Source organism: Triplophysa rosa, linkage group LG21 (assembly GCF_024868665.1).
Source record: "Triplophysa rosa linkage group LG21, Trosa_1v2, whole genome shotgun sequence".
Classification (NCBI taxonomy): domain Eukaryota; kingdom Metazoa; phylum Chordata; class Actinopteri; order Cypriniformes; family Nemacheilidae; genus Triplophysa; species Triplophysa rosa.
The window spans coordinates 8,231,575-8,246,246 of record NC_079910.1 but is presented as its reverse complement, the minus strand read 5'-3'; the positions used below and the strand labels follow the sequence as shown (position 1 = coordinate 8,246,246).

Below are 14,672 nucleotides of genomic sequence, written 5' to 3'. Positions count from 1 at the left end.
CTACACTTTACATTTACATTTATTCATTTGGCAGACGCTTTTGTCCAAAGCGACTTACAAGTAGGAGAGCCTATAAACATTTTGTAAGCACGCTAAACAGCACCATTAGTTAACATTTACTAAAATGTTGATGGATACCATGGTATTCTGTAGTATTAACCATAATGAATTGCTAAACAAATTGATATTGAATTGCTGAATTGTAGATTATGGTCAGGTTAAAAACACTAGGAATTTTACTACAGTTGACTATAGTAAATATTCAAATGTACTACAGTATTAGGAATAAGGAACTAGTTGAACAGTTAAAAGGTTAAGAAGATAATCTACTCTTAAATTGAAAAATAATGCGTTAAAGAGTGGGTGGTATGCAGGGCTGGGAAATATAGCATAATGTAAATAATATGTTCCTGATCTTTGTGTATTTGTTCTTTTTTTCCAGAGAAAGCATCATTTTGATTAGCCATGGTTACCAACAAGTCTATCTGGCAAGTAAAATAATGTAAACATTTGACTAAAAACAGGGCATGTTTTCCACAGTTTCTTTCTAAATGAGCATAAAGAATGATCTTCAATCATTGTCATATACAGTATATTCACTAATATAACAACTAGTGGGATTTTTTTTAAATTATTTAACCATTTCAAATTTTTCAGTTTCTCTGAATCTACAGTTTATTAGTCTCGCGAAACTTTGGCCGCTTTCTTTGGTCAAGGCCAACCCAAGAGCCCATATGGATGACAGGTGAAGAAACCAATCACGTTTCGTTTGTGCCGTGTCATGTTTAGAGGCATGGAAATGTCCCCACAGTAACAGACCGGTGTATATTCACAAACGTGTCAGACACTGGACTGGAATGGCCACAATACATCTAGAAATGCCGATTAAATGAAAATTTGGAATGGTCTTTGGTATTTATTTCCGCGGCTGTATATCATGAATTTTCACTGAATCATCCAGCCCTACTGGCACGCAGATATAGACCAGCATAAATTACACAGACGCAGGCAGAAAATTAAACAGGTTTCAAAACTGTGAATCCACCATTTTGGAGGCTTCTCGTCAATTAGGCTACATGAAACATTTATGCTGGCTGTGCGCTGCCACACTCAAACTGTCTCAGCTTTGCATTGTCCCTACAAAAATGGATTTGAATGTTCCAGCAACATGAATGTTCCCTAAGGAACCCACAAAAAATTAGCCATGGGGGAGTCAGGCGAGAGAAAAATGATTCATATGTTAATTAACAGATTCACTCATCCAGAGATCTGTGTAAAATGCTCACCAGGTTTCCAACAGACAGCACGTGTTCAAACTGTCCCGTCATTGGGTAATGCTCCATGGCCATGAAGAGAGTATTAAGCACGATACAAATGGTGATAGCCAAGTCCACAAAGGGATCAAACACAATCAGGTTCACGGTCTCCTTAATCTTCCCCCAAACAGGGCCGCACTCCCAAATAAGGAAGATGTTGGCAAACTTGTACCAGCACGGTGGACATTTCCTCTGAGACTCTTCCAGTTCTACAAGACACAGTCAAGAATTAAATGATGCTTACCATGGAAACTGATTCCTTTTTTAAATTCAAAAGAATCTTTAGGTTAGATGTGAACGTACCCTCAACCAGTGTGTTGGTTAAAGCGCTCATAACGCTGTTGGCTCGCTCTTTGCGACCGAACGATGCGTTGAGCTGCTCCACGGAAACCATTAGAGACCCCGAGAGCTTCTTCTTGATTTCAACATCAGTGGTCGGCTGTCAGGAGGAAAATAATGAGGTTAAACAAACATATTGTGATGTTTCACAGTGCCACTGGTGGCTGGAAGGAAAAGCTGCAGCGTAGGGATAGCTAGAGGAAGGCTGGTTAAGAGAAAAGTTTGGTTTTACACATTTGGTAGGATAGGAACAGTTTTATTTAGAATGCATAAAGGCAGAAACATGCTGGACTCTCAAAGGAGAGAAGGCAGGGCAGAGATGGATGGGTTTTTACTATGGCATAAATAGCATAGAACAGAAAGACCGATTTGCACTGAAAATGTGCATTTAGCATTGAAACAAACATACAGTTTATGTGCCGTTATCTATTTTTAAATATCTGAATGCTGAAACCCAAGAAGAGTTTGGCTAAGAGTTCTGGTTATACTTTATCATACTGTAAATCAACCATTGTCCTCCGTTTCCCTTCTCCTCTCATATGAAGCCCCTGCATCTCCAAACATTTAGGAGATCCAGTGAGCATGCATCAGCATGCATTCAGTCAAGAGAGAAAAATCATAAATACCATAATCCATTAACCTCATGCTAAAGATAAGCTATGCCAAACCGCTACAAGATTCATAAAGCTGGCAGTCTACCATGCAATCTATAATGCTACCATCATAATTATAATGGAACTACTGGCCATTTAAAATATAAAAACAGAAAAACTATAATTATTAGTTTTAGACATTAAAGAAAACTAAATATGAAAAACACCAAAAAAGAACAGTGAAATATAAAGGGACTAGATTCTGAAGACTGGGTGTGAATATAAAACTGAAATACAAAGCAATATGAAATTAACATATGTATTCAATAAACAAAACTAAATTTAAATTAGAATTAAACGAAGACAGGGACAATTTAGTAGATGGTGTAACAAAAAGACAACCATAAAAAAACTGTTTTGATGTATTCTAATAAAGAGAGGAAAGCTATGTAACATGCTAAGTCACTACTAAGATATATGAATAAACACAGTTTCTTACATCCTAGTAGTTCAAATAGCTAACAAAGTCAGTTCTATCTCTAATCAATGACTTGTTCTCTATATTCAAATTGAAATAGGAGGGCAGCATATCACAGCGGTCCTCCAAACCGAAAGGGTGAATATTAGAGCAAGTCAAATGAACCATCGCACCAATGCAAAGAGCCAAACAGAGAGAAAGAGACCAGGAGATGGAAAATGCCCATGCATAGACTGATCTACGCTTAGACTTCCTTACACTTTCGTCAGTAGCTGCCTTATCTATTATCACCTCAGGCAGTAGGCGTCCGCCGGGCCCCGGGCCGATGAGAGACACCACTCCGTTGCAATCCACGGTGCTGTTACGCTTGCCGTAGTAACCGGTGTAGCTGCTGCGGCGCTGGGGGCTTAGGAAGGAATCGCGCCGACCGTCAAACTCCTCTACTGTGCTGTGCTCATCGTCAGCAAACTCGTTTTCTGAGCCTCCGTCCTTACATCGGCTGAAGATGCTGCTCTTACTGTTACGCCTCGAAGGGAACGGAGAGCCTGGGATGCTAAGCAGAGACTGGAGGAATGAGAGAGAGATGATGGAGAATTTTTTGGGTTGAACCCTCTTGTATTGTATCTTGTATAGACATATAGACTCGTATAGACTTTCCATAAATATGGTACAAACCGATGTCCAATTTTTATATAAAGCATCGGAGGCATAAATTCAGGGTTTTTCTGAGATCTATTAGATATGTCTAATAAGTATTATCCAATACAAATTTTTGCAAATAAATAATAAGTTCTTTTTCTCAGTGTTTTAACATTGCTGATGACTTTATTCATTAAGCTCGACCATTTAAACCACAGATACAAAAAGGGATTTTTTTGTTTACTACAAAAACTACATTTGGCACGTTTTGGACATTTATTTTTGATGTTCATTTAATGTTTATTGCCAGAAAATAAAACCACATGAATTAGAAAAACAGGTAAATGACTTATAAAAAGACTGATGCATACATACGTATATATAAAAATGACTGGTAAAAGCTTTAGATGTCATTCATTCTTTCTTTATACCTGGTTCATTATAGAGCCCCTGCGCCCTAACCGGTTGTCCGGGAAACGGAATCTGCTCCGTCTGCTCCCATCATCAGAATCAGATTTGACAAACTTCTCACTGTCTCCTTTCTCCTTGTCCTGCTCTTTTTGCCGCCACTTCTTCTTGCGGTTACGCCGTTCTTTGGCACTCTTGGAGCTGAGTTTTGACATCTCGGATGAGCTGCAAGACAAGTTCCCACCTTCATCGCCATCATCCTCCACCACGTCCTCAGACACCGTACCCGCCGACGTCGCCATGGCGTTAGCCTACCATCAAATATACAACTAAAATCAGTCATTCAGGCTTACGAAAATAATGAAGAATCAGGATTATCAGTATTAAACTGCCGCCTGACCTGTACGTCCTCCTGGTGTTTCCTCAGCTGTTCCAGCATGGCTTTAAACTCCGCCTCCTTTCGCTCCGCCTCTTCCATAGTGGCCTGGTTCTGCTCCTCATATGCCATGGCTACCACAGCCAAGATCAGATTAACAAGGTAGAACGAACCGACAAAGATCACCAGCACAAAGAAAATCATGTAGGTCTTCCCTGCGGCTCTCAGGGTCTGAGGATAAGGTACAGAAAGCATCTTATACTACAGTGCATTGAGAACAAGGCTTGTTTTCACACACGCAGTGCATTCAAGTCTCATATTTTTTGGTGTCTTTTAGGTATTCAAACTAATGCCCTTGGCTTTGCTACCATCATGCTCCACCATTTTAAACTACACGTATGAAGGAACAATGATTTTATCCTATAATGCACAAACAGACGGGACAAAATGATGACTTTCTAGTGCTAGTAAAATGCAAATGTCAGGATATAAAGTCTCAGTTGCTTGTATTTGACCTACTTATGCCTAGAATCCACACATATACAGTACATGCAAACATATGCTCTATTAAACAAAATGGCTGAAGGCAGCAACTGGCACCCTGATGTGCAGGTGTATAAACAAAGCAACAGATTGTTCGGAATAAGAAAATTTAAATGAAAGGAACAGAAAGGTAGCTAGTAATTTCAAGGTTTTCAACAGTACAGTTGGTATGCTAGACATAATAATAAGAAAATACTGTGTCCTCCTTCGGCTTTTAAGAACTGCAGTTACTTGTGTTTAATAGAATAAAGGGTATAGTGATGTTCATTCAATTGTCAGTTTAAACCTATACTGTAGAAATGCTTTGTCAGGTCATTTAAAAACGTGTGGTTTCTAAATTAACTGTTTTTATTCCAAGTCACAAATATTCAATATTATGACTTTTGAATAAATATTTTGATATTATGATCAACCTGACTACATATTGTAAGGTTACTGTAACAAAAGTATTTTTTTTAGAGTCAGCTCCTTAGTATTTAATATGTAGACTTTTGATTTTATTGTCATTATTCAATGAAAAGATATGAAATTAAAAGGGCTTCCTAAGATAACGTGTTAATTAAATATAAATTTCATTTGTCATTAAAACTGATTCATTCCGTTCCGTGTGTTTTCTAAAAACTGATCGTGATCACCAATGTGGATTTTAACGTGCAGGTACAAGTAATGGTAGAGAATGAACTAGAGCTCAGGCTATATTTAGCGGTTTAGTTTTCTAACTGTCCGTTACTGCTCCTGATCCCACCGGGTTCAGTGTGTTTGTTCACATCCTGCAGAAGGAAGGGTGTCCACACAAGCACAAACATTGTAGCTTATCCTAAACACTTCTCAACACACTCATTAAAGATGCGGACAGCATGAAGCACAATTATGCAAGCATTGTAAATGTAACTCAAATATTTGAGAATTCAAATAGAATCTGTCCCAGATGCTTCTGATTTACTCATAAACAGCACTAAATAAATGAATGTATTTTTTTTTAAAGTGATGGAATCCAAACAATGTCCACTTAAAGTAGTTCATAAACCTCAATGATTCAAATGAATCAACACAAAAATTAACTGGTTAGTACGAATTGGAAGTGACCTTTAAAAAAGGTTTGAATAACATTTATATACTGTATAAACTACATGTTTTGAAGCATTTTTCTTTAAATGTAGCTTCTTCTACGTATATATAAATGACAAAAATGTTAAAATGGTTAATAACAAAATAAGGATTTCTGAAAAAAAATGAGGAAAAAAGACAACGCCCTTACCAGCTGGTACAAGTTCTCCCAAAAGTCATGCGTCATGAGACGGAACAGAGCCAGGAAAGCCCAGCCAAAGCTGTCGAAGCTGGTATAGCCGTAGTTCGGATTGCGACCAGCCTTCATGCACGTGTAGCCTTCAGGACAACGACTGATATGGGGGGAAAAGTGCACATAAGTATTTTCCACTATTCAGAAAAACAATTCTCACAAAAAAATCTATATCTGCTAAACCTGATGATACACTGTATAAATATCTATATCTAATGCTGAGATCAGGCCATGTGTTGTTTTTATATAGATAAAAGCATTTAATATTAGATAAAAGTAGACAAGACACTTACCCTGAATCAGAACTGTTTCCACATAGGAGAGCATCCAACTGGCCATGCAGGATGTAGAAATTGGCTGGAACAAACAGAATTATGGGATAGGTTAACCAGGCCATTTCACTGTAGTGTGTGGTGCAATTACGTATTGGGACATTGGACCTGATTACTTATAAAACCTTTCCAAAATGATAAAAATCATAATAAAATAAAGGTTCTGATAATATGTCATGAATCACCCTTGGCTGGTATAAACTTGCTATGTTTATATTCTAAATATAACAAATATGTACAATAAATATAATCAATCTTACTATAACAGAGACCTTTGGATTCTAATAGTTGTGTAGTACAATGGGTGACGTGTGAGTGTTTGTTAGTGTATGCACTACATGAAGCTCACTTTCATTCATGATGTACTCATCAAAGTTGAAAGCATGGGTGCCATTGGCCTGGTAGTGTTCTGTGATGTTTATGGGCCAGATGACACACTTCTGTCGCAGATTTCCCATGAACAGCTGCAGACCAATGAGAGCAAAGACGCTGAGGCAGAAGACTGTGAGGATCATCACATCTGACAGCTTCTTCACTGACTGGATCAAGGCGCCGACAATGGTCTTCAGACCTATGAGATAGCAAATATGCACACAAGCATTGCATGTTTGCTCAAGTTCCAGAAGTGTGAGTTTCAAGGCATGATTTGGGAATATTCGTGAACAAATTTAGGATATTACTGTCTATTGTTTATTTACAAATTAATTATTGAGGCATATTGGGGCAGCTCATGTGTAATATATGATTTGGTTAATTATGCTCACAATTCCAATCATTTTTTGATTCATGCCTTGAATTATTGTTTTCGTTGATAATGACATAATAAATATATAACAGTAATGACATCATGAATATGTAACGGTAAACAATCAGAACCACTGTTTAGGAGCCATCTCTTCATTTCAAGCATTGCGTTTGATATTTATACATGCCAATTGAAAATATGACTATCGGAGGACATGCAAAGCTAATCCTGAAACCTTTTTGACTTCCAGTGCAGGTTTTCACAATTCTCCACAACAAAGAGAGGACTCCCTCTAACAGCGAGGACAACCTGAACATCCATTACTCTATAAATACTGCAGCACAACCAGAGGGCCATAACATAGGGAGTAAAAAACAGGCAGGGACTAGGGGGTAAAGATTACATGCAGATTATTTCAGCCTGAAGGCTGAAGAGAAAAACTCCAGTGGAAAAGCTTCAGGTCTCCACAGAACATGCTGAGCTGAACATCATGTGCACTGACCCCTCCCATAAAACCAACCTCGTTCTTCATTCTATTGAAACAAATAGGATCTGCTTTACCTTCGGGACAACAGACCTGTAGCTCTTAAATGTAAGATGAACTCTGAAGTTATGTTTTGTTTTTGATATACTACAGCCTCCACAATAGCCCATAATAAGCCCACCAAAAAGTAGTATTCTCCCAGGGTTTGCAGAGTAGGTTTGTACTTTTCCTCAAAATAACTCTACACGGCAGAAAATGTAAATGTCAATACTAAGTCAGCTAAATAATTCCCTGTTCGGTTATATTTCTCAAAACTACTTACATTAGATGCTACTCAAAACAGGCCTAATACTTTTAACCAAATCTCTGCGAGGGAAATTAACAACTGGTGAGGTCATCTCTAGAGCAGTGGTTCTCAAACTTTTCAGATCAAGTACCACCTTTAGTAAAATTAGTTGTTCGAAGTACCACCTAATGACCGCCATAGAAAATCACATGAATAAACACTCAAATTAATAGTAGATATGTGAATCTTTACTTGCCTCATGATTAGATACACCTCGTCCTCCAATTCTAATGTATTAATAATACAAACACTTTTCAAACTTAAAAACATGTTTTTTCAAGTTAGTCAGTAGTAATAGTGGACAGAGAACACTCTTCTGTGAAAGAAAGAATATAACACAGAAGATAAATAAATGTACCTATACATAAACATCAAGAGAACAGCTGTGTATAGCACACAGAGAGACTCGTACTTTACAGCGGTGGCTCTTGTCAAAGTGGCGCGTCAAAACTAAATCGCAATGCACGCTTCATAGATTTAACCTCGAGTAGATGCAGACGCGTGTTGAATGAGCACTTTACAGCATTAACAACAGCTTTAAACAGCGGTTCCAGTTCAGAAATACGTAAGAAACTTCATTTACACGCAGCTCATCGGAAGAGAGAGAGTGAGAGACTCACAAGCGCCTGTCTGCTCCCGCTCTGTGTTTGAGCTGCCTGTCAAATATGTACAATAAATATAATCAATCTCACTATAACAGAGACCTTTGGATTCTAAAGTTGTGTAGTTACGCCGAGTTACATTGTTTATGATAAATAAACAATAATTCATACAACTATATTAAAATTGCACTTAGGCTATATGAGATGTATTCTATATTTATCGATCATGTATTAAACATTTGAAATTGTATTTAAAACACGAAATGTAAATTAATATAGGCCTTATAGCGTTTTTGATTTTCTGTTGTGTCACGTGCCACCAGGGGTCTCTTCGAGTACCACTAGTTGCCCAGTTTGAGAACCACTGCTCTAGAGATACACGATACTAATTTCTCCACCAATAGCCGATTATTCAGAGTGATATCTGCCTATGCCGATTCTGAGGATTAAATTAATATTGCTTAACTTTCCAAATGTTATTCATTCATATAATGACTGTTAATATTGAACATCAAACTGGTGATGTTTCTTAACATTTTCTATATACCGAGCACAAATTCATTGCATTTTCCTGTCCTCTTTTCATTGACAGGACATATCGGCCCTGATCATTGGTACCGATAGTGTGAAAAATTGCTTTTATTGACGATACCGATTATTGGCCGATATATCGGTGCATCTCTAGTAATCTCCATTGAAAAACACACGAATATATTATATTATATTATATATTATGTTTTTGTGCAATTTGTGGGTTTCACACAAATAAAAAGTGAAAAAAAAAGAATATAAAAAGGCAGCCAGCACTTAGTAGGCTAATACTATAAAAGCAAGTGACTTCCAAAGCATCATGCAGCATAAAATAAGTCACAAACTAGGCTTGGCAGTCTTCATAAATAAGTAAGAAGAACGTTCTTTGGGATCTCGTTCAGGGACATGCAACTTTCATCTTGGGGAAGAAAACATAGCTCGACTCCTGCTGCTCTGGGGGTGAGAGGCTGGTTTATAAAAAACTATACGTTCTAAATGTTTGTTGATTTAATCCAACACAGTACCTTATATATGGTATGTGCTGTGGTTTAATCAGCAAAATAATGGCATTTTCATACCTTTCCACCTGCGTTCGAGTCTGACTTTGCTTAGTGAGTGCAAAGTTCAACGTGTACTTTAAGCATGGCCTACACAATGGTGAATTCTACATTTAGCTTCTAAAAAGTAATTGCGGTTACAATTAGCAATACAGATAGAGACTATCTGGCCATAAGAAACTTGAAGAAATCTGCTTTATTTTGTAGCTCCACCCTACCAAGTAAACATCAAATATACAAAGCATCTAAATGGGCTGATTTCAGTCAAATCAAAAATATAATCTAATATGACTGAACCAACTGGATTACATTGGGTTATATCAAAGTCATTTTAAAGCATTTGATCAGGAGGAAACGGACTGATTTTCACGGAAGTAAAAGCTCCATTTATTCGCCTTAACATGAATATGTGACGTTCTAAATGCTCTCTGCGCTGATGTTTCTAAGGGGGAAAACTGTTGAAACCAGATAAGTCTGGACTCCAGCAACTAGTTATAGACTGCAAAGCCTATCAAAAATGTATAAATACCATTTTTGATCATTTTGGAAATAGTGAAAAAGCAAATTCAATGGCCCTCTCCAAATTAACCTAGGCTAAAAAAAATCATGGAGAAAAAAGTCCAACAAAAGAGATTTCAAATCGAATAGTAAAAAGAGGTGATATTGAAACCTCAGAGTTTAAGCTGCATCTCACCTGGAATGACAGAGATAGTTTTCAATGCTCGGAGAACTCTGAACGTTCTCAGCGCAGATACATTCCCCAGGTCCACAAACTCTGTTACATATCTGAAATAAGGGAGGATCACACACAGACACCAGTGACAACCACAAACACGCCAAGACCACCACCACCACGCCAATGAACCACCAGGAGGTACGCCACTCACAGAACCTGTCCACTAAGGGGGGGAAGGAAGGAAGGAAAAGAAAACCAAAATACACACATACACGTACACACCTAACACCGACACGACCCGGCCCCGCCCGCCCGCACACACACTCTCTTACCTGGGATTACAGAAATAGTTTTCAATGCCCTCAGAACTCTGAACGTGCGCAGAGCTGAGACATTGCCTAGGTTTACAAACTCTGTTATATACCTGCAATGATCAGATCAAAGTTACATGGAGACATGATCTTAGACATGACTTAGTATTCGATAACATCCATAGATTAAGTCTGTTAAGTGTGTAAAGCTTTTAGGGGTGGGGGAGGAATCAATACAGTACAGTGTTCTATATAGTGCAGTAGTACTACAATATGAGAACATATCAAGTGATTTGGGTTTATTTTGTCTTTGACGTTTGCTAGAAATGACACCATAAAGAAACTATCATATGAAATCCTCCTCATCTGCAGAAATGTATCGCAATCATTGGATTGCATACTGGATCTATGGTATTTCCCACCCCTAAAAGTTTTTATAAACATAGTCATATGGTCAAATATTATTAGATGTTTATTAATACTCTGTTGCAAAACTTTGATTTAAATACTTAGTTTGAGACAAATTCTAAAGCAGCAACACATGTTAAGAGATAAGAGAATTTTAAAAAATCATTAAAAACTTGATTTATTCATATGGAATAAAAAATAGTTCAGTGTAAAAATGTATTATAACATACTATATTTGCTACCTATGCAAATCATTCCATACTCGTCAGGTTTTGAAACAGAGCTTATACTGCAAATAAACATCTACTACTTGTACAGTAGAAAACAGTGTGGATTTCTGGATAAACACCAGAAACAAAAACAGAGAAAATGAAAAATGGAGGAGAGAAAAAAGACAGCATATGAGAGAGAGAATGAGAGGGAGTTTGCTGCGTAGGCTGCTGGGGTTGCTAAATAGCTCAACACTGGTTTGTTGAAACAACAAAAAATCTTAGGAGGAGAAGAAAAGAGGAACTTTCTGGATCAGTATGAGAACCAGGAATACTGACAGCAGCAGAGAGATGAACAGAAAAAAACATCACATAAAAGTCACATAAACACATGAAGTGTGGTGAGAAATTAACAAGAGCGCCACATCCATAAAGATGCTACTGTACCTAAAAATGTTTATATGGTTAGAGACCATAGCCAGACACCTAATAATAGCTGTATAAAATGTGTCCCCAACATAACAAAATCAATTACCAAGAAAAGTTTCAAATGAAAAAAATCGACAGATTTGAATTATTTCCTATACTCATTTGCAAATGCATTAAGGAGAGTTATGATTTTACCAATGTTTCTGATTATAATAAATATACAGTAACAAACCTCCTGTGGCATAGCACAGCACAGCACACTATGTTTAAAAATGCTGAAAAAGTCCTGACTTTTTACCTTTTATATAATTGCTATTAACCAAATGATACCTTACTAATCAGACATCTGAACGTGTATTATACAATGTTTCCAGAATAAAGATTCCATAACAATAGTTATTCAAAGACCCATAATTAGTTCTTAAACAAATTAGTTCTTAAACATTCGTTTCACAAGCTAAATTCTGTCTTTATTTACTCGCCCTTGAGTTGTTCCAAATCTGTATAAATTTCTTTGTTCTGATGAACACAGAGAAAGATATTTGGAAGAATGCTTATAACCAAACAGTTCTTGGCCACCACTTATCATAGTAGGAAAATTACAATTATTGTCAAAAGTGCCCCAGAACTGTTTGTTTTCCTAAATTCTTCAAAATGTCTTCTTTTGTGTTCAACAGAACAAAGAAATTTATACAGATTGGGAACAACTTGAGGGTGAGTAAATTAAGACAGAATTTTCATTTTTGGGTGAACTATTCCTTTAACAAGGACACCAACACTTAATTTGTCTCTGATAAGGTGTAAAGGTTATAAAACTTACGCCATTGAGATGACCATGAAATCCAGCCAGTTCCATGGATCTCTTAGGAATGTGAAGTCATCTATACAGAATCCACGGGCAATGATTTTTACAGTTGATTCAAACGTATAAATTCCAGTAAAGGTGTACCTGAAGGAAAGAGCATGAGGTATGGAAATGATGAAAAGACAGTTCTACAATGTCTGTTTGACTATTGTGGTTAATATTTGGAATGGTTTGTTCCGGGGCATGAAGAGTAATATCAGTACTTACTCTACTTGTTTGGACCACTCGGGAGGGTTACTAAAAGTCATGAACACACAGTTGGTCAAAATTGTACACATGATGAACATGCTGAATACTGTGGGTATCGGTTAAGGAAATTTAGAGACGTCAACAATCAAAGGTTAAATATAACAGCTTTAAAACAGATTTTTAACAAAGCCGAAAGCAGTGTTCTGCTCATTTGGCATTGTCATGAGGGCAGTCACAATGTTTATGGATGTTTGGACTATAATCAACCGTCAAAATAGTCAAGCAGTCCTCAGAGGGCTGCTTAAAGCTCTATAGCTGACATGATTGTTGCATATCTTTGATAATTGTTGTTTTCATTCATCCAATATTACACTAACACCATCTGCATACAAATGTCTTATGAATGAACAAGATGCACAAGTTAATGTAGCATCACAATCTAAACAAAACATTAATCAAATGCCACTATGTATGGCCTTTTTAAACTGTGTTGTATTTAGGACTGTGCAACGATTAATCAAATCCAGAATAAAAGTTTGAGTTTACATAATATACAGTATGTCTGTATTCTGTGCATAAAAATGTTGTATTTATAAACACATGCACATGCAAATATATAAATGTAGGAATTACTTAAATGTATTTATTTATTTATATTTTTATATATAATTTAAATTATATATAAACATTGATTAACTTTTCTATTTTATATTTTTCTTAAATGTATACGTGTATGTGTTTATAAATTCAAAATTAATATGCACAGTACACAAACATATATTATGTAAACACAAAGTTTTATTCTGGACGCGATTAATCGCGACTAATCGTTGCACAGCCCTAGTTGTATTGGACACATTGAAGTGCATAATAAAAACCTCTCTGTCATTTAAAACAATATGATTACAAAACACTAAGCCAATAATGATAATGGGAGTCTACATTGCATCACATTAAAGAAAGGTATTTATAACATAAGCATCCAATATGGAAACTGCATGGTGCTGGGCTGTAAGTCAAACAGATTGGCTCTGGTTTTCCTCTGAAAACAGACCATAGAGCTCCCCTTCCCACCATATTTCATCTCTCTCTATTTGGCAACCTCCTCTGTCAAACAAAAACTGTTGCCATGCATCTAAAATTGACTCCCACATTCACACCCTCTGATATGCTGTTACAGCCCCACTGTAAAATAGACTGCTTAACTACAACTTGTCAGTCTGAAACCATTAGTGTTATTCCTGACCATTCCATGCACCCCACCAATAAGCAGAGATATTACATACATGGCAGAGAGATAACATACTGTAAATGCATATTTCAGCAACTTGAAAAGGATATGAATGTATCAAAATTTTAATAGATATTAGCCTAAGAAGATTAAAAGGGCTTATTATGTACAAGGCAGGTGTGGCACTAAAGCGGAAGATTGTTTTTCCTTTATTTAGCACTATAAATGTCTGCGGAGAAAAAAGAAAGAGCCAGAATGACAGAGAGAGTAAAAGAGAGAGAGAAGCAAGAGACACAAAAGAGAAACATAGATTAGTTGTAGGCAGAGAGATGAACTACACAGTATGTCACAGTATAACACTCAACGTGTTACTTTATAAACAACGTAATAATTAAAATCACATTCTGCAGGAAAGCAAAGTCCATAAGGCTACACAGCAAAACATTGATAATGTCTCGAATACATTGCAAGAAGAGAGCATAACAATCGATATCATAATACATAGAGCAAATAGTGATGCAAGAGCTTTGGAAAAAAACAGCAGAATTTACCACTTTAAATAAATCATGTTGCCAAACCTCAATGTAATGGATCAAACAAGAGAATCTGAAGAAGCATTATTGACCTGACATGTCAATGTGTACACAATCTTTTACGAATAAAATTGTGGGCATTGTTTTAAAATAAAAACCAAGGCCTCATAGTGGTAATAGCAAAAATGAATCATTCTCTGGTTGAATTTGAAAAGTTAATTTTGGCCTATGG

The 14,672-nt window shown here is 36.7% G+C and overlaps 1 protein-coding gene across 8 annotated transcripts in view; it reads right to left on the bottom strand.

The window, feature by feature from the left end:
• The window catches only part of scn8aa (sodium channel, voltage gated, type VIII, alpha subunit a), a 49,689-nt gene that overhangs the window by 23,438 nt on the left and 11,579 nt on the right, over positions 1 to 14,672 (bottom strand). For 3 of the 8 annotated variants that reach the window (XM_057319989.1, XM_057319994.1, XM_057319991.1), the window contains exons 3-14: positions 14,019 to 14,136; positions 12,695 to 12,785; positions 12,443 to 12,571; positions 10,284 to 10,375; positions 6,674 to 6,895; positions 6,286 to 6,349; positions 5,951 to 6,092; positions 4,174 to 4,380; positions 3,797 to 4,084; positions 2,985 to 3,290; positions 1,620 to 1,755; positions 1,287 to 1,525 (exon numbers count right to left, since the gene is read on the bottom strand). In XM_057319989.1, the coding sequence (XP_057175972.1) occupies positions 1,287 to 1,525; positions 1,620 to 1,755; positions 2,985 to 3,290; positions 3,797 to 4,084; positions 4,174 to 4,380; positions 5,951 to 6,092; positions 6,286 to 6,349; positions 6,674 to 6,895; positions 10,284 to 10,375; positions 12,443 to 12,571; positions 12,695 to 12,785; positions 14,019 to 14,136 (2,034 nt within the window). Of the gene's footprint in view, positions 1 to 1,286; positions 1,526 to 1,619; positions 1,756 to 2,984; positions 3,291 to 3,796; positions 4,085 to 4,173; positions 4,381 to 5,950; positions 6,093 to 6,285; positions 6,350 to 6,673; positions 6,896 to 10,283; positions 10,376 to 10,597; positions 10,690 to 12,442; positions 12,572 to 12,694; positions 12,786 to 14,018; positions 14,137 to 14,672 lie in introns of all 8 variants that reach the window. The other 5 variants (XM_057319993.1, XM_057319995.1, XM_057319992.1 and 2 more) reach the window with 3 other exon arrangements.